Source organism: Onychostruthus taczanowskii, unplaced genomic scaffold (assembly GCF_017590055.1).
Source record: "Onychostruthus taczanowskii isolate IOZ18803 unplaced genomic scaffold, ASM1759005v1 scaffold61, whole genome shotgun sequence".
Lineage (NCBI taxonomy): Eukaryota > Metazoa > Chordata > Aves > Passeriformes > Passeridae > Onychostruthus > Onychostruthus taczanowskii.
This window is the reverse complement of record NW_024503790.1, coordinates 955,139-976,276: the sequence shown is the minus strand read 5'-3', so window position 1 is coordinate 976,276 and position 21,138 is coordinate 955,139. Positions and strand designations below refer to the sequence as shown.

The 21,138-nt window shown below is 57.1% G+C and overlaps 2 protein-coding genes across 8 annotated transcripts; both read left to right on the top strand.

The window, feature by feature from the left end:
• The first annotated feature begins 1,418 nt into the window (after positions 1 to 1,418).
• Positions 1,419 to 15,882, top strand: SZRD1 (SUZ RNA binding domain containing 1). 7 transcript variants are annotated; one of them, XM_041419532.1, is made up of 4 exons: positions 1,419 to 1,493; positions 11,437 to 11,486; positions 12,386 to 12,640; positions 13,909 to 15,882. In XM_041419532.1, the coding sequence occupies exons 1-4, from the start codon at positions 1,425 to 1,427 to the stop codon at positions 14,009 to 14,011; spliced, it is 477 nt and encodes a 158-aa protein (XP_041275466.1). In that variant the 5' UTR covers positions 1,419 to 1,424; the 3' UTR covers positions 14,012 to 15,882. The 7 variants fall into 7 exon arrangements, with proteins under 7 accessions (XP_041275466.1, XP_041275464.1, XP_041275463.1 ...); XM_041419530.1 differs by lacking the exon at positions 1,419 to 1,493 and adding an exon at positions 3,680 to 3,709 and having other exon boundaries at positions 12,389 to 12,640; XM_041419529.1 differs by lacking the exon at positions 1,419 to 1,493 and adding an exon at positions 3,680 to 3,709.
• An 833-nt stretch (positions 15,883 to 16,715) lies between these two features.
• On the top strand, positions 16,716 to 21,116 carry NECAP2 (NECAP endocytosis associated 2). Its single transcript, XM_041419521.1, has 8 exons — positions 16,716 to 16,925; positions 17,485 to 17,585; positions 17,665 to 17,769; positions 18,550 to 18,631; positions 19,172 to 19,280; positions 19,612 to 19,774; positions 19,891 to 19,966; positions 20,261 to 21,116. The coding sequence occupies exons 1-8, from the start codon at positions 16,825 to 16,827 to the stop codon at positions 20,307 to 20,309; spliced, it is 786 nt and encodes a 261-aa protein (XP_041275455.1). The 5' UTR covers positions 16,716 to 16,824; the 3' UTR covers positions 20,310 to 21,116.
• The last annotated feature ends 22 nt before the right edge of the window (positions 21,117 to 21,138 follow it).

Below are 21,138 nucleotides of genomic sequence, written 5' to 3'. Positions count from 1 at the left end.
TGTCTGCAGGAGGGACCAGAGGCTGGATTCGTGGCTGAAATAGCCTAAATTTTGTGAGAGATTTGTCCAACAACCCAAAATTAGGAGAAAACACCCTAAAACTAAGAGAAGAGACCCAAAAATTTAAGGGAAAACAAAACTATAGAAAAACAAACAAACAAAAAGGCCCCAAAATTAAGAGAGAGCACACCAAAACCAAGGAAAAACACCTCAAAATTAAGGGAACACTCCTCAAAATTGTGGGAAAACACACAAAAATGAAGGGAACATATCTCAAAGGAAAAGCACGCCCAAACGAAGGGGAAACATCTTAAAATTTAAGGAAAATATAAAAATTAAGGGAAAACGCTTCAGCATTGAAACACCCGCCCTGAGCCCGGTCCTCCTGGCCACCAGGAGACGCTGTGGCGCGGCGCCCCCGCCGCCACTTCCCGCCCTTTCCGCGCGCTGCGCGTGCGTTGCCGGGCGCGGGCCGGCGGGCGGCGCGGCGCTGCTTGAGGAGGCGGCGGGACGCGTCCGGCGGCGCGGCGGCCCCGCGGCGCTGCTAGGCCTCTTAAAGGGACCGCGGCCTCGCTCGGCGCGGGGGGCTGCGGGTCGCCCCCAGCCCCGCTGCTCGCCGGTTCTTCAGTCCCACTTCAGGTCCCCCCTTGGAGCAGCTCCCTGCCCGTCCTCCGGCCCCCCGTGTGCTCCTCGGTGTCCCAACCCCCCTCAGCCCGGCGGGGCTGCGGCCGCGGGGGCTCGGCGGGGTCGCGGCCCAGCCCCGCACAAAGCTCCGCTGGCCGGGGGGTGAAGCAGGAGGGACGAGCAGGGCCGAAATGTGCGTGCCCGGCGTGGCGGTGAGCCTGGCGGGGCTCCGGGGGCAGCGGGCGCACACCCCACGGCCTTTCCCCCGATCAGAACGTGCTCCGTCACTCGGGCAGCACGGGGGCAGGCCCAGCCCGGCCCCTGGAGCTCGGCCCCCGCTTCAGCAGCGGCTCCGGGGCTGGATTGGCACCGCGTGGTGTCACGCTCGGGGACCCCGGGTGTTCGTGAGCGCTGTGCCTGCAGATCCAGCCCTGCTTCAGCAGCAGTGTGGGCGGGCGCGCTGCGGGCTGCTCGCAGCGAGGGGAAACTCCGCCGGGCAAACTCTGCTTGTGGCGAGTTGCTCGGGGTCGTGGCGATCAGCGGGCACAAGGACCTCCGGACGGGGCCTCGGCGAGGAGCCCGGACGCGACTGTGAGCAAGGGATTGGGTTACACCTGGCCAGAGCCAGGGGAGCAAAATAGCGCCTGTAACTGAACGCCCGAGAGGGGCCAGTGCCAGGCTGGCGGCGCGGCCGCTCGCCCGCCCCTCGTGCCCGGCTCGGAGTTAATTCCAGCGCTCCATGAAGGGACACGGCTGGAGCCTCGGGAGCCCATGACTGTGGCCTTGAGTAATGGTTTAAAATGGTCGTGATGCTCCAATCCTGCCATGGAGCGTCCTCCCAATTTGTCCTTCCTGCTGGTACCTCCCAGGTGCTTTTCCTTAGAAGGAGAAATCCCTGTCACTTGTCCTTTCTCACACCCTTTTCCAGTCCAGACTGCCGGGAATTTGTACTGTCAGTGGTGCTTGTGCTGGTGAGCAGGATGAGCAGGGAGATTCCCTGGGGAATCACACAGTCGTTGGGGTAGGAAAAGCCCTCCAGGATCATTGAGTCCTCCCTGTGCCAGTCACCACCTTGTCACCAGCCCAGAGCACTGAGTGCCACCTCCAGGCCTTCCTTGGACACCTCCAGGGATGGGAACCCCAAATCTCCCTGGGCAGCCCCTGCCAAGGCCTGACCACCCTTTCCATGGGGAAATTCCTCCTTATGTCCACCCTGAGCCTGCCCTGGCCCAGCCTGAGGCCGTTCCCTCTTCTCCTGTCCCTGTTCCCTGGAGCACAGCCCGACCCCCCTGGCTGTCCCCTTCTGTCAGTAGTTGTGCAGGGCCAGAAGGTCTCCCCTGAGCCCCCTTTTCTCCAGGCTGATCCCCTTCCCAGCTCCCTCAGCTGCTCCTGTAGCCTGGCAGGAGGAGCAGCTGCTGTTGCAGTTGTTGGGCTCTGGATGCCTGTGGAGCAGTTGGAGGGCTGTGGGAAGCGAGCTGTCTGCAGGCTGGAAGAGGGGCAGGAGCTGCCCTGGGCCATCCCTGGGGGTCGGGAAGGGGATTTCACTCTGTGCCTGGCAGGAAGGAGCCCTGGGGATGCTGGTGGTGCCCACAGGAAGCAGGATGGAGCACAGGAGAGCCCAGGCTCCCCTTGTCCCGTGGTTCTTGTGGTCCTGATGGATGCTGGTGCAGCTGGGGATGTTCAGATGTCCCAAAGTCACAGCCACAGGACGCAGCAGGTGAGGACAGAGCAGCGAGGGCAGGAGGAGGAGGCTCTGCTGCAGCACTGGCAGCAGCAGCTCCTTCCGAGGGGCAGCTCTGATCCCAGCCTGTGAGCAGGGACAGGAGCCAGGGCTGGAGATCAGGAAAGGCTCTTCCCCAGGCTCCCCAGGGAATGGTCCCAGCCCCGAGGCTGTCAGGGCTCCAGGAGGGTTTGGACAGGCTCAGATTGTTGGGGTGTGTGTGTAGGATCCCTCTGGGTCCCTTCCAGCTCAGGACACTCCATGGTTTGTGATTTTCTTCCATCCAAGGCAGCACGAGGTGGATTCCAGCATACAGGAACAGGGCTTGGCAGTCCTGGTTGATGCTCAGGAGCAGGCTGCAGAGACACCAGGGAGCAGCTCCAAACACATCTTGTGACAGTGCCAGGACACAGGGAATGGGCAGGGTGAGCTGGGATACTGGACAGGAATTGTTCCCTGTGAGGTGGGCAGCCCTGGCACAGGGTGCCCAGAGCAGCTGTGGCTGCCCCTGGATCCCTGGAAGTGTCCAAGGCCAGGCTGGATGGAGCTTGGAGTAGCCTGGGATAGTGGAAAGTGTCCCTGCCATGGCAGGGGTGGCACTGGAGGAGCTTTAAGGTCCCTTCCAGCCCAAACCACTCTGTGATTCTGTGATGCTGATCATTCCCACTGCTGAGAGCCTGAGTTATTTAATTTTTCAGACCCTTCAGCACATGAGGGAACAGTAGAGATGTAGCAGGAGATCCATGGTGAGTTTTATGGGATACATTATCTGTGTCCTAGCATGTAATTTTTTAATATTTCACACACAGGGTGCTCCTTGGGAAAGCAAATACATCAGATTTTTAGTTTTGGGGGTTTTTGTAGCTTTTGGTGAGGCTGAGAACTTGTGCTCAAGGTCTTAAAGAAGGTTTGTCAGCAAGAGGCAGCTCTGGGCCAAGCAGAGATCCTGTGGTCTCCTAATTAAAATTCATCTGATTTCTCTCTTGCAGCTCTCCCAAATCAGGAATCAGGAAAATCTCATTAGGTTGAAGAAGACCCCCAAAAACCTGACCCAGCTTGGTTTGGTCACTCAGGGAGTTGTGCAACAAATCCTCTGGTGGTTGTTTGGGTGTTCAGCGTGGCCTCCGTTTGTCTCTTGCTCTTGTGCCATCAAAACTGCCCCAGAAACAGAGCAGCTCCTTGGGAATGTGCCACCCCTGAGTGACCATGGCAGGCAGCGCCCTCTGCTCTGGCAGCGTCCCCTGTCCCAGGGCCACAGGGTGCAGCAGAGCTCCGTGGGGCCTCTGGGTCCTGTCACCTCCCTGGTGTCTAATTAGAGCACTGGAATGTCTGTGGAATGGGGAGTTACAGATGGAAAACCAGGCCGTGAGTAACGTCTGAGTTAGGAGTAAGGGTGGGAAGGGCTTCAAAGGCCACTCTGGGTCAGAAAACACTAATGAGCCTTAATTCCTGGTTTGTTTTTCTGTGGTGTTGTGTGGCAAACACAAATGAGAGGTCAGTTGGTTACACTCAGGCCTGTTTACCTGGCTAAACCAATAATTAAATATTAGGTGGGAAGCTGGGCTCCAAAACTGGAGTGTGTCCATGGTCATGGGTGATCCTCGGCTTGGAATTGGTGCTTGGCAGATGGATTCATTGGTTATTCCTTTGCCAGCTAAAATTGGAGTGTGTCAGAGTCTTAATAACTCTTATAATTTCAGGTCAGAACGTATTTCAGCTTCATCCCAAGGGGGGAGACAGCTCTGATCCCTGCCTGTGAGCAGGGACAGGAGCCAGGGAAGGGCTGGAGCTGGGCCAGGGGGATTTGGGTTGGAGATCAGGAAAGGCTCTTCCCCAGAGGGTGCTGGGCACTGCCCAGGCTCCCCAGGGAATGGTCCCAGCCCTGAGGCTGCCAGAGCTGCAGGAGGGTTTGGACAGGCTGGGAATGTTGGGGTGTGTGTGCAGGGCCGGGGGTTGGATTTGATCCCTGTGGGTCCCTTCCAGCTCAGGACATTCCCTGGTTCTCTGCAGGTCAAACATTACTCTGGCAATCCAAAACAGGTTTAAAACCCCATGGAGTTACTCTCCTTGTGTGTCTTTTTCCCCCTGGAGTTTGCAGACTGAGCTCCCAGCTGCTGCCTGCAGCCCCCCCAGGGCCCCCACTGATCCCAGCCGTGTCCCCAGGAAGGGAGGACCTGCCCCCTGTCCCTGTGATTGGTCACTCCGGGAGGATGGAGCAGCCAAAAGCTGGGAATGCACTTTGGCCTGGCCTAGGGGCTGTCCCCAGCTTGTGCTCAGGGAGGACAGGGCACCCGTGGTGGCAGAATGTCTCCTGTCTGTCACACGTGAGGGTGGCGTGGGTGCCACCTGCCAGCAAAGGCTCCGGGTCACTGGATCTGAAGGTGTCACCTCCTGTCACTTCGAGGTGCTCAATGGGGTTGAAGTCCAGCAGAGTCAGAAGGGAAATACTTTGGAGTGTGACACTGTGACCTCCTCTGCTAATGACTGCTGTGGTCAGAGGCCACACTAACGAGGCTGGGGTGTGCAGGAGCTGTGTCCATGAGGAAAACTGGGTTTTGGGGTCAGGGCTGTGAGGGGCGTGGAATCCCAGAGTGGTTTGGGTTGGAGGGACCTTAAAGCTTATCCCATTCCACCCCCTGCCATGGCAGGGACACCTTCCCCTGCCCCAGGCTCTGTCCCGCCTGACCTTGGGCACTGCCAGGGATCCAGGGGCAGCCACAGCTGCTCTGGGCACCCTGTGCCAGGGCCTGCCCACCCTCACAGGGAAGAATTCCTTCCCAGTATCCCATCCATCCCTGTCCTCTGGCAGTGGGAAGCCATTCCCTGTGTCCTGTCCCTCCATCCCTTGTCCCCAGTCCCTCTCCAGCTCTCCTGGAGCCCCTTCAGGCCCTGGAAGGGCTCTGAGCTCTCCCTGGGGCTTCTCCTCTCAGGGTGAACATTCCCAGCTCTCCCAGCCTTTCCTCCCAGCAGAGCTGCTCCATCCCTCTGATCCCCCTGTAGCCTCCTCTGGGCTGGCTCCAGCAGCTCCAGCTCCTCCCTGTGCTGCCCAGGGCTGGGGCAGCTCTGCAGGTGCTGAGGGCTCACCTGAGGGGGCAGAGGGGCAGAGTCCCCCCTCTCTTGCTGCCATTGTGCTGCCACGAGCCCAGGATGGATTTGGATTTCCCACACCAAAAAGATCTGGGGCAAACTTTCACCAAATGTTTGCTTGAAGTGCTGTAACAGGTCCAGAAAAGTCTTGAAACTGGGAATGGAAGTTTCTGTTTCTGCTGCTCGGTGTTGCTTGGGCAGAGGGAGGTTTTTGGTAAGAAATGGGAGTTTTGGAGGTTGGGAATGAACAGTGGGAAGTGAGGGTTGGTTTGGGGATACTGCAGCAAGGGAGAAGGAGCTGCTGCCCCCCTGAGTGTTTCCCCCACCCCTAAACATCCATGCTGGGAATGTCCTGTGGCACTGCCAGGCTTGTTCCCAAAAATGCTCCCTGTCCTCAGTGCCTGGTGCTGAGGAGCAGGATCTGCCATGGAGACACAAACACTTGGGGCTGTCCTGGCCTGCCACTGCCAGGCCTGAGTGTGGCAGGGCGACTGGGAGGACTAATTAATGCAGCAGGCTGATCCCCAGTAGCCTCAGGAATTGTAATGTTGCAGTAATTAATAGATTAATTTCTCTTTGGAGGAGAAAAATAGGTGGATAACGAGGAGATCAGAGACTGCCCACATCTGCTCTTTCCTGAGGGTGTTTTGGGGAAGCAGTTCCAGGTTCAGGTCCCCATCAACAGCTCTGGTGACCTCAGATCTTAAAACTTGTTTTTATTTCCTAAAGAAAGGAACATCAGTCAGGCTTTGGAATTTGTCTCTGTCAGGAATTGCCAGAGCATCCAGTGGTGCTGTAAGGAGCAGACAAGGCCATGGTTTTGGGAGGATCCAGCTCCTGCCAAAATTCGCTCATTCTGGGCTTTGGCATTCCATGTTACTGGGGTGAGAAGGGGTAAAAGGTTGTGCTGGGAGTAGATACAGCAGAGAATGTGGTTAATGGTTTTCCAGAGCTTTGGAATGTTACCAGAGATCCAGGAGAGCACTGGATCCGCTGCCTTGTGCTCCAGTAGGGATCTCCCCTGGATTTCTGCAGAGGAATTTTGAAGGAAGAGGGAGAAATACCCACCCAGTGTGATTTACACAAAGTCTCTGCCTTCCTGACACCTTCAGTCGTGGTCACTCACTCACCTTGGGGGTAAAAGGCAGCCAGGGCTTACCCTGTTATTCCTGCCCGGATCGGCAGGGCTGGGAGCTGCCGGTGTTCCTGTGTTTGGAGGGTCCCTGCTGGCAGGCAGGGATGGGGGACAATGCTCTGTATGTGTCCAGGGAACTGCATGTGTTCCCAAAAGGTTCTCTGGCCAGCAGCAGGGCTGACTCAGGCCCCTGTGCTTTCCAATATTCTGGATTTGCCTGGGAATGTGCCTCCATCCCATGGAGGTTCTGCAGGACCATCCTTTCCTGAAGGAACATTCCTGGGGTGCTGAGGGTCTCCAGCTCGCTAGGAGCACCCCCAAGGTGTCAGCTTAATGGTTGGGTGGCTCTTTGGGATGCCAGGCCACAGGAATGTAGGATCTGAGCAGCAGCTTTGTGTCCTGGGGTCCTTGTCTGCATTCCAAGGAGGGCTGTGGATCCTCTTGGCTGTTTTCCTCAGGGTAGGGGTAGGAAGGGTGGCTGTGGTGGGGCTGGAGCTCAGTTTCCATGACGTCCTTGTCCACAAATGCAGCCTAAATGTCAGAGAACAGAATCTTCTTCAGGCTGTTTGTTTGGGTCCTGTTTGGCATCCACAAATAATAGCCCTAAAAATAGGTGGGTGAGATTCCTTACTAATCTTTGGGGAGGGGGTTTTGCACGGGGACGTGAAGCAGGCTTGGTTTTTGGTGATGCAGATAAGTTTGTGTGGGAAGGGGGAGCTGGAAGAGCCCCTCAGGTGATGGACACCTGGGGTTTGTCCACAGTGACCTGCCCAGGTCCTCAGATGCCACATCCAGCTGCCTCTGCAGACAGCTCATGCCTGTGGTGCTTGTAGTGCCTCTGGCACTTGCCCTCCGAGTCAGCTCCTAATTTTATCTCCTTACCCACACGGTGACAGCGTGACACAGCAGAGGAGAGGGAGTGACATCAGCAGACGGATGGATCCGTGCAGAGCAGCAGCAGGGATTTGATTTTAATTAAAAATGAGCAGTGCCAAGGTGATTCTGCTTTTAAATTGGTGCAGTGATCCCTGTCACGAGCTGTGAGGCTGCTCAGGGCTGGGGCTGTGTCTGCACGTGGTGTTCAAACACTCCATTCCTACAATTCCAAACATCCTAGTAATGAACACTGAGCTTCCTGGAAAATGCAGAGTCAGTGCCTGTGTTTAGAAGAAAACACAATTTCTGACACACCAAGAGGTGTGTGAGGTGGGGAGCTGCTTTTGGCTATTATTTAAGCACAAAGGGAGACTTTTCCTACCCAAAAGTTCAGTGGATGTCTGGAGGCAGCTGGAATCCCCTCAGCAGTGCCAGGAATTCTGTGGGTCCTGCAGGACTGGCAGTGGTTGGGGTGGGTGGGAGGGGTTCATGTGTGATTGGTGTCTATAGTTGGTTTCTGTTATTCTGCCAAGGTCCCTGTGTGTGGAGCAAGCCTCATGTTCTGCAGAGAGCACAGTGCTCCCATCAGCTGCTGAGGCTGGAATTTTGGGGATATTTTACTGCTCCTGGCTTTGCGCCTTCTGCCAGCCTGGTGTGGGCACAGGGCAGGGCCTGGCCCCTGTGCTGAGGCACCTTCAGTCCTGAGCCCTCATGGCAAGAAGGACCTGGAGGGCTGGAGTGTGTCCAGGGAAGGGAACAGAGCTGGGGAAGGGGCTGAAGCACCAGGAGGGGCTGAGGGAGCTGGGAAGGGGCTCAGCTGGAGAAAAGGAGGCTCAGGAGGGACCTTCTGGCTCTGCACAACTCCTGGCAGGAGGGGACAGCCGGGGGGTCAGGCTGTGCTCCCAGGGAACAGGGACAGGAGGAGAGGGAACGGCCTCAGGCTGGGCCAGGGCAGGCTCAGGATGGACACCAGCAGGAATTTCTGTGTGGTAAGTGGGGGTCAGGCCTTGGCAGGAGCTGTCCAGGGAGGTTTGGAGTGCCCATCCCTGGAGGTGGCACTCACCAGGCTGGGGACAGGGTGGGATCAGGCACAGGGTGGGCTCAGCTATCCAAGGTCTTTTCCAGCCTCCATGACCCCGTGTGATCCCTGCTGAGGAGCTCCCCAAGCACAGAGCACTGGTTTATGGTCCAGGACCACGTGTTTGCTCCCTGACCACTGGCAGTTTTGGGGGTTTGGAGACAGACACCAAGGATTTTGCTGGAAGTGTCCTGCTCCAGAGTGGGAAAAGCGAAACAGGCTGTGAAGGAGTTGGGATGGTTTTGAAGGGTTCCTTGGAATAAGTTTTTGTGTTGGGCAGAGTAAAGAGCTTCATTTTTCCGTGTTGGGGAGGCTGCAGGTTGTGGTTGGAGTGAGTGGGACTGTCTGGCAGTGCTGGGGCTCGGTGACAATGCCATGAGTCACCTGTTCTCAGGTGCTGAGGTGGAGGTGACACCCTCCAATTGCAGCATCTCCCAGTCAGACCGTGGCTACAGCCCTGGGGCTCACCTCCGAGTCCCCAGCAGTGCAGGAACAGCCCTGAGCTCGGCTCAGAGCCCCCAGCAGTGCAGGAACAGCCCCAGGGCTCACCTCCGAGCCCCCAGCTGTGCAGGAACAGCCCTGAGCTCCGCTCAGAGCCCCAGCAGTGCAGGAATAGCCCCAGGGCTCAGCTCAGCGCCCCAGCAGTGCAGGAATAGCCCCAGGGCTCAGCTCAGCGCCCCAGCAGTGCAGGAATAGCCCCAGGGCTCAGCTCAGCGCCCCAGCAGTGCAGGAATAGCCCCAGGGCTCAGCTCAGCGCCCCAGCAGTGCAGGAATAGCCCCAGGGCTCAGCTCAGCGCCCCAGCAGTGCAGGAATAGCCCCAGGGCTCAGCTCAGCGCCCCAGCAGTGCAGGAATAGCCCCAGGGCTCAGCTCAGCGCCCCAGCAGTGCAGGAATAGCCCCAGGGCTCAGCTCAGCGCCCCAGCAGTGCAGGAATAGCCCCAGGGCTCAGCTCAGAGCCCCCAGCAGGGCAGGAACAGCCCTGAGCTCGGCTCAGAGCCTCCAGCAGTGCAGGAACAGCCATGAGCCCGGCTCAGAGCCCCCAGCAGTGCAGGAATAGCCCCAGGGCTCAGCTCAGAGCCCCAGCAGTGCAGGAATGTGACTTTGCCAGGCCACCTCTCCTCTGCTGGGAAGGAGGCAGCAGAACAGAGACTTCCCCAGGGCTGCTGTGTGGCTTGTGACCCCTCTGTGCCCACGGTCCCAGCTGAGGGCTCAGCAGCCCTGTTTCTACTCAGAGTGAAATGATTTGAGAAGTTCCTGAGTGTGTTTTCACCCCGTTTTCCTGTTGTCTCTCTCTCCTGTGTGCTGAAGTGTTTAATGGGGATATTCCAGGAGGACCTGGGTGAACTCTTGGAGGCTGAAAATGTGGTTTCAAGAAAAGGATGTCACCTGGGCTGGCTCAGTGAGGAGCCAACCCCTTCCCTTCATTTGGCTTCTGTTGTTTGCCTCCAGCTGCTCCACAGCATCTCCATCCCCAGTGCGATATCCGCTCCCTGCTCTCGGAGGGCAGCAGGCAGCTTTTACACATTTCCCTCCCTCCTGAGCAGCACTGGAATGGGATTTTCCTCCCTCCCAGTCCCCTTGAAGGGGAAGGAAGCTGCCTGCAGGTGTTTGCACTCACCAGGAGGCTCTGGCTGAGACCTGCCTTGTGAAGCTCTGCCTGGTTTTGTTACCTCCCAGGACAGGGTTGGGTAGGAAACTCAACCTCCCACCCACCTTTTATCTTCCTGAAATGATTTATTCCCTTCTAGGTGGAGGCTGCCGTGGCCTGTATGACCAGCAGCCAACACTGTGGTTTGGCATCTTGTAGTGACTTGTGCTCCTTCCCTGCTCACAGGGGCAGGGAATTTCTGTCCAAACCCATTCCTTTCCCGAGCTGTGCCCGCTGTGGTTCCTGCTGGCAGCAGGGGGAAGCAGCCAGGCCTCAAAGCAGAGCTGCTGCCTCCTACCACAAGTTTGGAATTTTTCTGTAGTGCCAGTTATCATCTGGCTAAACTAGGACACTCTCAGGTAGTGTTTTCCCCCTTCCTTGATGATTAAATCAAACACAAAAAGCTGTTTCGCAGCCTTATTTAACGGAGCTGTCGTGAGGATCTAAAAATACCGGTGGGGTTGGGGCAGGTCAGCTGCAGGGGGGTTGAAACCTGGCTTTGTTCTCCTCCTTAGCAGAATTTTCTCTGTAATTGCTCTGGTTGCAACACCTGGCCAGGTTGGCAGAGGTGGAGGCCAGCCTCGGGCAGAGCTGACACGCTCAGACCCGGCTGTGTCGGTGATGAACACGTCTCTCTGCCCGTGGGTGACTCGATGGGTGACTGCAGCATGTGGAAAGGCAGGGAGCAGCCCAGGGAGGCTCCCTGGTGCTTGTGGGGCAGGGCAGGGCCTTCTCCTGGCAGGAATGTGGCCCTGCTGGCCAGCCCTGCCCCTGGCTCAGGGCTCTGGGCTTGAGGCTCAGCTCCCCCGGGATCGCCCTGGCTGTGGCCATTGCTGCTCCAATGCCCAGCAGGTTTGGCCTGATCCCTGCCTGGATCCAGGAGTACCTTGCTGTGGAATTGCTGTGGAATCTGTGGGGTTTTACCCTCACAGGTGTTTTTCTGCCAGCTGAGGTGGTTAAAATGAGCGATGAGCGCCCCACGCCGGATCCACGACCTGCTGTGGGTGTGCTGCTGGTTACAGCAAAATACTCCTGGTGGTTTGCTTTTCTCATGGGCTGTCCATGGTGGCTTTGCTTTTCTCTGCCTCTTGATTCCCAAGTCATCCTCAGATGGAATCACACCCTCCCTTCCCGCTTTAGATCGGTATTTGGAACAGACTGAAATTAAATGTGTGCCCAGACAGGCTCAAACTCCGACCTCCAAACTCAGATTGGTTTTCATTTTATTAAAAACTTTGTGTTTTTACTTTTGTCTCCTTCTTTTCAAGGAAATAGACAGACGGTTGGAAAAGAAGCTGAAGATCACACAGAAGGAAAGGTAAAATCCTGATTTTCCTGAGGTGCTGTTGGACAGCTGAGGGCCTGGCGAGTGGGAGCAGTGGGGAAACAGCTTCAAACTGAGCAGGGTTTGGGTTGAGAATCAGGGAATCCTGTCTCTGTGCCACTAGGTGGCCCTTCGGAGCCGCGGCAGGGCAGCAGAAAGCTGAGAGTGCTCTGATTTCAGAGCCTGCTCCTCCAGACTGGATGAAGCTCCAGCTTGGGGGAAGCTATGTGAGAAAGAGGGGAAGAAATGGGTGAGTCAGGTAATCCCAGCTCCTGGCTCTGGACTGACTCGCTGTGTCTTGCATCAGGGGAGACTTTCTTTTCCTGCTTCCTTTGGGCCTGGGCAGGGCTGTGTTATTCTCTCCTACCAGAAAAGTTTTTAATCACTGCTGACAAGTCCTTTGTTGTTGGATTTTTTTCCCCTTTGATTATTAGAGAGTCATGGGATTTATCCTCTGGGAGTTCCGTGCAGAAAAGGGACTGTAAAACATTCAGATGGTGAGCTGGAGCTGAGGCTGGCTCTGAGGAGTGAAATGGCAGGGTTGGAGTGACAGGCTGGGTGTCCTGGTGAGAGGGACCCTAGAAATCCTTGCAGGGAATGAAATCAAGGTGCTTATACCAATATCTTAGACTAGAAATGCTAAAACTTTTCCCAGTGTCTGTTCCCTTCCCTTCAGTAGAATTTAGTGGTGTCACACACAGCAGGACTGATTTTTCCATCTCTTTGTGAGCTAATCCACTGCTCCAGTTTAGAGTTACAACTATAACGAGGCCTTTAATTATTCCAGGCTGCTCTTAATCACAGGAGGGCCGTCCAAGCATTAGGAATTCACACGCCGGTCAGCAAACCCCTGTGGAAAACAAGCACCAACCCCATGTTTTTCTTCCCAACAGCAGAAAGTCCAAATCTCCTCCCAAAGTGCCGATCGTGATCCAGGACGACAGCCTTCCCGCGGGGCCCCCGCCGCAGATCCGCATCCTCAAGCGGCCCACGAGCAACGGCGTGCTCAGCAGCCCGCACTCGGCCAGCCGCCCCGCCTTCCCCGTCAAATCGCTGGCACAGCGCGAGGCCGAGTACGCCGAGGCCAGGAAGCGCATCCTGGGCAGCGCCAGCCCCGAGGAGGAGCAGGAGAAGCCCATCCTGGACAGGTGGGAGCAGCCCCGTGGGCCTGGGGAGTTCCTGCCTGGTGCTGCTGGGGGTGGGCTGCTCAGGGAGTGCAGCCGGGCCAGCGCAGAGTGAGGGCTCTGTTAGAGCCTCAGCTCTGTGGGAGTGAGGGAAGTGCCTGGTAAGGCCATAAACCATGGAGTCATTGAGGTTGGAAGAGCCCTCCAGGATCACAGAGTCCAGCCATTGACTGTGTTGCTGCTGGGGGTGGGCTGCTCAGGGAGTGCAGCCGGGCCAGCGCAGAGTGAGGGCTCTGTTAGAGCCTCAGCTCTGTGGGAGTGAGGGAAGTGCCTGGTAAGGCCATAAACCATGGAGTCATTGAGGTTGGAAGAGCCCTCCAGGATCACAGAGTCCAGCCATTGACTGGCACTGCTGTGTTCCCCACGAAACGTGTCCCAGGTGCCACATCTGTGTGCCTTCGGAACACTTCAGGGGATCCAGGGGCAGCCACGGCTTCTCTGGGAGACCTGTGCCAGGAAGGAACTCTTCCCAATATCCAATCCATCCCTGCCCTCTGGCAGTGGGAATCCATTCCCCCAGGCTCTTGTCCACCGTCCCTCCATCTTTCCTGTTGGCCCCTTCAGGCACTGGAAGGCCACAGTTAGGTCACCCCAGAAGTTCTGTGTTCTAGGCTGAACAATCCAAATTCCCTCAGCCTTTCCTCACAGCAGAGCTGCTCTACCTCTCTGATCACCTTGGCAGGCTCCTTTGGACTGGTTCCATGTCCTTCCTGTGCTGGGTACCCCAGAGTACGTGACAGCATTCCTGTGGTGCAGGGGTTTCCCCAAGGCACCCAGAATTCCACACCTCATTTGCGTGTCCCTGCTCCCACAGGCCCCAGCGGTGTCCTCGCAGGCTCAGCTGTCCCCTGTGTCCCCACAGGCTCAGCGGTGTCCCCTCAGGCATACCTGTGTCCCCTCTGTCCCCACAGGCCCCAGCAATGCCCTACAGGCTCAGCGGTGTCCCCCACTGTCCCCGCAAGCCCCAGCAGTGCCCCCGCAGGCTCAGTTGTGTCCCCACAGGCTCAGCTGTGTCCCCTCAGGTGTACCTGTGTCCCCTCTGTCCCCACAGGCCCCAGCAATGCCCCACAGGCTCAGCAGTGTCCCCCACTGTCCCCGCAGACCCCAGCAGTGCCCCCGCAGGCTCAGTTGTGTCCCCACAGGCTCAGCTGTCCCACTCTGTCCCCACAGGCTCATGTCCCCGCAGACCCCAGCAGTGCCCCACAGGCTCATGTCCCCCTCTGTCCCCGCAGGCCGCCGCGGATCTCGCAGCCCGAGGACAGCCGGCAGCCCAACAATGTGATCCGGCAGCCGCTGGGCCCCGATGGCTCGCAGGGCTTCAAGCAGCGCAGATAGAGGCGGAGGCGCCGTTCCGCCGGCACGGACACACGGACCCGGGCCAGGGGACCTCCCGGGGTGATTTGCACTGTGACCCTTTTGCTCTGCCCACTGTGACCTTCAGCCCCACGCACTGTGACCTCCCCTCTCCACCCACTGTGAGCGGCCATTGCGGCAGGGCTGTCCCCGCGGCCGGGGGACACGAGGGGCCGTGCCGGACTCGGCCGGGCGCAGGGAGTCGTGCGTGTCCCGCTCGGGTCGGAGCGAGCGCCAGCAATAACGTTTGTTGTACACGAAACCTGGCATTTAAGGAAAAAAAAAAAAAAAAAAGATGGGAAGCCTCCCCAGCCGCGCATGTTGTCCTCATCACTTCCAGAACGAGTTCTGTTTCCAAGGATTTTAGGTTCTTTTATTTGGCTTTCTGTTTGTTTTCTGTATCTTGGATCGGCGGAGTGCGTGGGAAGGGTTTGAGCCGTTTGTTTGAATCCAGAGAGGTAGCTGAGTGTTCCGAAGGGAATTCCAATGGATTTCCATGAATGTGATGGCTTGGGGATGACAAGCTCACGCTTCTCCTTCTCCATTTCCACTGCCATGGAAGCGAACTCCTGGATACCCCCAGGTACCTCAGAGTTGGACCCAGTTCACATCCTGCTCCTGTTAAAGCTTGGCTCCGATTCCCTGCTGGCTTTGAGGAGAAGCTTAAAATACATCCTTTTTGGGTTCTTTTGTGTTTGGGGAGAAGGGAATGCAGAGTGACCCCGTGCAAATGCCTGCTGTCCGGCCACGGAGGGCCGGGTGGTGAAGAATAAGGAAGATGTGAGGAGGAAGAAGAGGAGGAGGAGGAGAGGCTCCGGCGCCGCTGCGGCCGTGACATCGGGCAGTGGGATATCCCAAGGGGTCGGCCCAGCGGTGCAGGGATGGTACGAGCTCTCCCGGAATGGCAGAACCGGGAACCAGACCAGCCTTGGGGAAAGCCTGGATGATCCCCCCATCTCCCTAGAGGCAGCGAGGCTTCAGGGAAGGGATTGTCCTGCTCTGGCTCCTGGGAAGAGGATGGGGAGGCTGCTGCTCCCCAGGAATGGAGATGTCTCCCTCTGGATGAAGCTGAGGATCACTCAATATCAAAGGATTGGATGAACACTAAATGCTCTTCCTGGAGGGCCAGGACTTGGAGACCCAGGTGGTTCCCAAGGGATTCCTGAGTCTGGGTGCTGCCTTCAGTAGGTTTGAGGGGGAACGAGCCAATCTTGATATGCACGAAAAGCCCTGTGTGGAAATGAGGCTGAAATCCCACAGAAAGGGGAAAACAGAAACTACCTGTGTATCCAACCCCCGGAACCTTAATGAGTTCCTCACACCTGGTTCCGGGTGGGGTGGGATTCCCTCGGGATTCCCCCTGGGATCCTGGGGACTTTTGGGGGATCTCACTCAACCCCCTGAGCCTGGGGGCCGGGATGAGCTCCAGGAGGGAGCGGGAGGGAGAAGGCCGTCAGCAATAACTGTAGTCACTGCGCCTTTCCTTAATTATTCCTAAAAATAGCATCGAATAGCCAAAAACCTCCCAAATCCGCCGGATTTCTGGTGCGGCCGGTCGGTGCCGCATCGCTGCCTCCTCCGTGGCACAGAAATCCCCTTTTCCAGCACTGAAATCTCCTTCTCCGGCTGCTCCTGCTGCGTCCCGGCGCCAGGACACGGTGCCCAGGACACGTCCCGCCCGCGGGCAGGGCTCGGCGGCGTTCCTGTGGGAAGCGCCTTCATCCCGAGGAGGGGGAGGATGGACGCGGTACCCGCGTGTTTCCGCCCCAAAACAAACAAAAAAAAAAACAAAAACGTGCGCCGGAAAGAAAACGTTTTATAAATTGTATTTTAAATAAATGTCTTTAAACTTTTCACGGCTTTATGGCTCCCTCCTTTCATCCTCGTGTCTGCCAGGGGCGGCTTTGTGGTGGCAGGTGTGTAAAAATCCACCAGGAAGGTAAAATCTGGGAGCTTTTGCCCATAATTTCACCCAAAACCAGGGGATTTTACTCCGTTTTTAGGGTGGTTGAGAGGAGTGGTCCGAGGAGGGTGGGAAGGGCAGTGCTCCAAGGGAAGATGTGGATCCCAAGCGTGGATGTGAGCGCTGCCTGTCCCTGGAGGAGAAAAGCAAATCAGTTAATTGAACTCATTTAATCTGATGGAATTATTTTGTTGCTCCATGCTGGGCTCCCCCCTGGGTGTTGTGCTCCATAATGTCCAGAGGAGGTGCTGGAAGCTCTTGGGGTGAGAAATCCGGGAGCCCTGGCAGCTCCCACAGCCCCTGGCTCCCTGGGAATTCTGATTATTTAAAACTATATATTTATAATAGAAAGAATGTAAACATATAATATTAATAGAACATTAAAAATACTAATAAATAAATTAATATAGAAGAAACATATAATTATATGTAATATATTATACAACCCAGTATCTAATACATATATTTAACATATCATATCTATCTTATAGAACCTACAATGCTATAATATATAGTATATAACGCTATAATATAAATGAATAGAAATAGTAGAGTCCATGATTTGATTTATAAAATTTCCTGATTTATAAAACCAGTGAAACCTGTGAGTTTCGTGGCTCGGAGCCCAGACCCGTTTCCAGTTCCCGCAGCGAACTGGGACCAGTTCCCGCAGCGCCCTGCACTGGGTCCTCCCGCGCGCTAGGGGGAGCCGCGAGTGCGGAAGCGCCTCTCTCCGGCGGGCCCCGCCCCCTCCTGGGCGGCCGCGGTGGCAGCAGCAAGGCACCACCGAGGTACCATCGAGGCGGCGGGACAGAGCGGCGGCGGGGCCGCGATGGCGGCGGAGGCGGAGGAGGAGTACGAGTCGGTGCTGTGCGTGAAGCCGGCGGTGCTCGTGTACCGGGTACCGCCGCGGGCCTCCAACCGCGGCTACAGGTGGGGCCCGCGCCCGCCCGCGGGGTGTCAGCGCCTCCTGGCGTGGGGGGGCTCGCCCCCTCCCTGTGGGGTTTGTGGGTTCCCCTCCTCAGGAGGTGTGAGGGGTTTGTGGCTCCCAGAGGTGTTCGGGGTCTCTCCCTCTCCGTGAGAAGGAGTATCATGGGGTATCTCAGCCCTTCCGTGAGAAACCTCAGCCCCCGTGGGTTCTCCCCGGAGGTGTCTGTGCCCCCATCCCCACCCCGCAGGGCTGTCTCCGTCCCCCCGTGTGTTTTGGGGTTCCCACCCCGACAGTTCCCAGCCCGAGCCCGTCCTGGCACAGCCGCCTGTCCCTAACGCACCTTCGGCTCTGGAAACTCCGCGGAAAGGGAACCGAAACCTCCCGCGCAGCTCTTGCCTGCTCCCCGCCCAAACGCAGCAGCTGTTTTGGGGTGAAACGAGCCATCTTGTGACAAACGCCCCTGTCCCCACCCTGGCCGCGTTAGCAGGCAGGCAGAGGAGCTCCGCGGCAGCACGGGGGCTGTGGGCGGCACAGGGCTCAGGCTCCCCCCCTGCTCCCCAGGGCCGCCGAGTGGCAGCTGGACCAGCCGGCCTGGAGCGGCCGCCTGCGCATCACGGCCAAGGGCAGCACGGCCTTCATCAAGCTGGAGGACAAGAGCTCGGGTGAGGGGGATCGCGGGGCTCCGGGCGAGCAGCGGTGCGGGCTGCGCCCGGCGTCACCCGGCCCCTTGCTGTGTTCCAGGAGAGCTCTTTGCCCAGGCTCCTGTGGAGCAGTTCCCCGGGATCGCTGTGGAGGGCGTGATGGACTCCAGCCGATACTTTGTCATCCGGATTGAAGATGGGAACGGTGCGTCCCGCACACCCGCGGACCCCGCGCAGCCCTCGCTGCTCCTGTTCGGGAAGGATTCCTGCTTCCCATGGCGGAATGTTCCCTTCACTGGAGGGCAGAGGGAGGAGCTGCCTGCCTCCCACGGCTCTGACCTTGGCCAGGAACAAAAACACTGGAGCTTGGCTGCTCAGCATTGGCAGGAGGATGTAGGAGCCCCCCCCGCTGCTGCCAGTTAATTAAAAAGCTGTTTGTGCTGAAGTTTAGGTTCAGCCCATGAGGTGAAACACCTAGAGATGCCTTTGGAGAAGGGAAGGCTCTGGGGGTGACCTAATTGTGGCCTTCCAGTCCCTAAAGGGGCTCCAGGAGAGCTGGAGAGGGACTGGGGACAAGGGATGGAGGGACAGGACACAGGGAATGGCTTCCCACTGCCAGAGGGCAGGGCTGGATGGGATATTGGGCAGGAATTGTTCCCTGTGAGGGTGGGCAGGCCCTGGCACGGGGTGCCCAGAGCAGCTGTGGCTGTCCCTGGATCCCTGGCAGTGCCCAAGGTTGGCAGGGGTTTGGAGCAGCCTGGGATAGTGGAAGGTGTCCCTGCCCATGGAATGGGATGGGATTTACCGTCCCTCCAACCCAAACCATTCTGGGATTCTGTGATCCCCAGTCCTGTGTCTCAGTCCCGGTGTCCCAGCTCCCTCTGGAGGCAGCGTCAGGCACGGGGCTGTGCAGGATGGAGCATCCCATCCCATCCCATCCCATCCCATCCCATCCCATCCCATCCATCTCCTCCTCCCTGCCCAGGCCGCCGGGCGTTCATCGGGGTCGGCTTTGTGGACCGAGGGGATGCCTTTGACTTCAATGTGGCTCTCCAGGACCACTTCAAGTGAGTTTGTGCCTCTCCCTGTGTCCTCTCAGCTCTGTTTTTGGCAGGTCTCCTCCAGGAGAGGTGGAGAAGTGGGGGCTGGGCTGGGCAGCTGTGGTGGGAAGAGGAGGAAACTTGCAGCTCTTCCTCTCTCCAGGATTTCCCAGCCTGGATAAGCAGTGTCCCAAACTGGGCTTCCCAAGTCCAAAACTGGGTGTCCAAATTCCCAGTCCAGATTCCCTGGTTTACTTCCTCTGCTTCCTGTATCAGCTGTAAGGGGCTGCCCTGAGGGGCTGCTCCAGCTGCTGGGGATGGTGGGGTTTTGGAATTTTGGGGTTCTGGGGAGAGATGGATGGACATGGTGCTGGCTGGGGGATCCCTGGGGCTCCAGCAGCTGCTGCTGGGAATCATTCCCTGCGTGCTCCCTCAGGTGAGATCCCAGCTCACACCTTGGTCTTTGCAGAGCTGCTGCCACAGAGGGATGGTCCTGAGCAGGATTTATTTGTCAGGGGAAGCCTGGGGCAGGCTGTGTCTCCTTTTCCATGGATTTAATTCCCACAGGTGGGTGAGGCAGCAGAGCGAGCTGGCCCGGCAGGCCCAGGACCTGGAGCAGGGACCCAAACTGGATCTGGGCTTCAAGGAGGGACAAACCATCAAACTCAACATCGCTGTGAGGGTCTTTCCCAGCTGATTCCAGCTTTTCCTTTGGGTGCCATGAGAAAGCAGCAGCTCCTCCCTGAAATCCTTGTGCGTGGGCTCAGGGCAGAGCCCCTGGGAATAACGCTGCCTGCAGGGATTTGCAGGGGTTGTGGTGCAATCAATTCCTGCTGCCAAAACCAGGCCTGTGGGATCTGGGGTAAAATCCACCCCTGCTGTGACCCCTTTGAAGGCGCAGCAGTGCAGGATTTTATTCCCAAATTAAAACAATTTGGCTTCCAAGGTTTTCACACTGGCTCTGGATTTAAATGCGATCCCACCCAAACTTCCTGCTCTCTTTTCAGAACATGAAGAAAAAAGAAGGAGGGACAGGGAGCACCAGGCCACGTCCTGCAGGGCCTGGGGGCCTGAGCTTGCTCCCACCACCCCCTGGAGGAAAATCCAGCTCTGGGGAGCGCCCGGGCCCGCTCTCCACGCCTGCCCAGCTCCCAGGAACCCCCATCACAGGTCTGTGCTCACACAGAGCTCCTGGGGCTGCTTCATCCATCAAAGGGGGAGTCTGGGAATGAGAGTGGGAAATCACTCCTGCTGTTCTGTTTTCTCTCTTCCTGACTTTCTGACAGACTCCCTGCTGTCCTGGCCTCAGCCCACTGCTGCTCCAGCTACTGATGTCTGGGGAGACTTTGCCAAAGCTTCAGGGTGAGCAGGACAGGGATTTGGGGAGGATGTGGATGTCCCAAAACCACATGGTTTTGCTGGAAAACCCCGCTGGGGTAGGGGCACTGCTCCATCCAGTCCCAGCTTTGGGGTTCAGAAGCGGCTCTGCCTCTGTGCTGCCAGTTCCCTGAGTTCAGGTCCATGGGAACTTCTTGCTCTGCTGCTCCAGGAGAGTTTTGGGGTGCTCCTGGATGACCCATTTGCAGCCCAGTTTCCTCCCTGGATGCTTTATCATTTCTAAACACCCTTTTCCCCCCTGTTTTTCCCCTTCTCCAGGTCGGCTTCCAGTCAGGCTCAGGGAAACACTGGCTGGGTTCAGTTCTGATCCCACCTTGATCCACCTTTCCCCCCATGGGTGCTGGGATCCTCAGGATTCTGTGGGACCAAAGAAGCAACCTCAAGACACCTCACTCCTGCCCTTAAACCCACCCGGCATCGGAATGCTGGAATAAGTGCTGGAAAGAAACAGCCACGTGCCTTAAACACTCCACATCCAGGGCCTGGATCCTGGGAGACCTCAGAGGCTTCTCCTTTGGGAAAAGCCATCAAGGTTCCTCCCTCTCCTTGATAAGGAGGGAGAGCTCGGAGTCTCCTCAGAGGTTCCTCTGCCTTCTGCTCGTGCTTTTGGGCTGGATCAATCCTTCCCTGGGCGAGGAGCATCCTCCTGGAGCCATCCCACCTCCCAAATCCACACAAGCCTTTCCCTACCAAGATGCCAAGCTCCACCTGGATTTGTTTTCTGAGCACTTAACTGGGATGTGGGGAGTCTGATCCTAGCATTTCCATGCTGAAATTCCTTATTTTTTACTCTGGGAAGTTTGTTTTACTCCTCTATTTTGAAGACACGATTTTTTTACTCATTTCCATGGACATTTTATTAAGGACAGAATGGAGTCAGGCTCTTGGACAGAGCTGGGGTTGAGATTCTTCTTGAAACAAATATTTTCTTACCTATTTATAATAAGGCTTTTCCAAGTACGAAATCCCACTTATTTTTATCCAACCCTTTGGATTTTCCTTTCCATTTCCAACCGGATGATGGGCATTTTGCTTTCAGAGCTTTCCCCTGGGCCTGGCAGCAAACCCAGGTGAGAATGTAATGCTTCTGAGTGAACAATAAAACGGTTTTGGTGCCAGACTGGATTTTTTTTTCC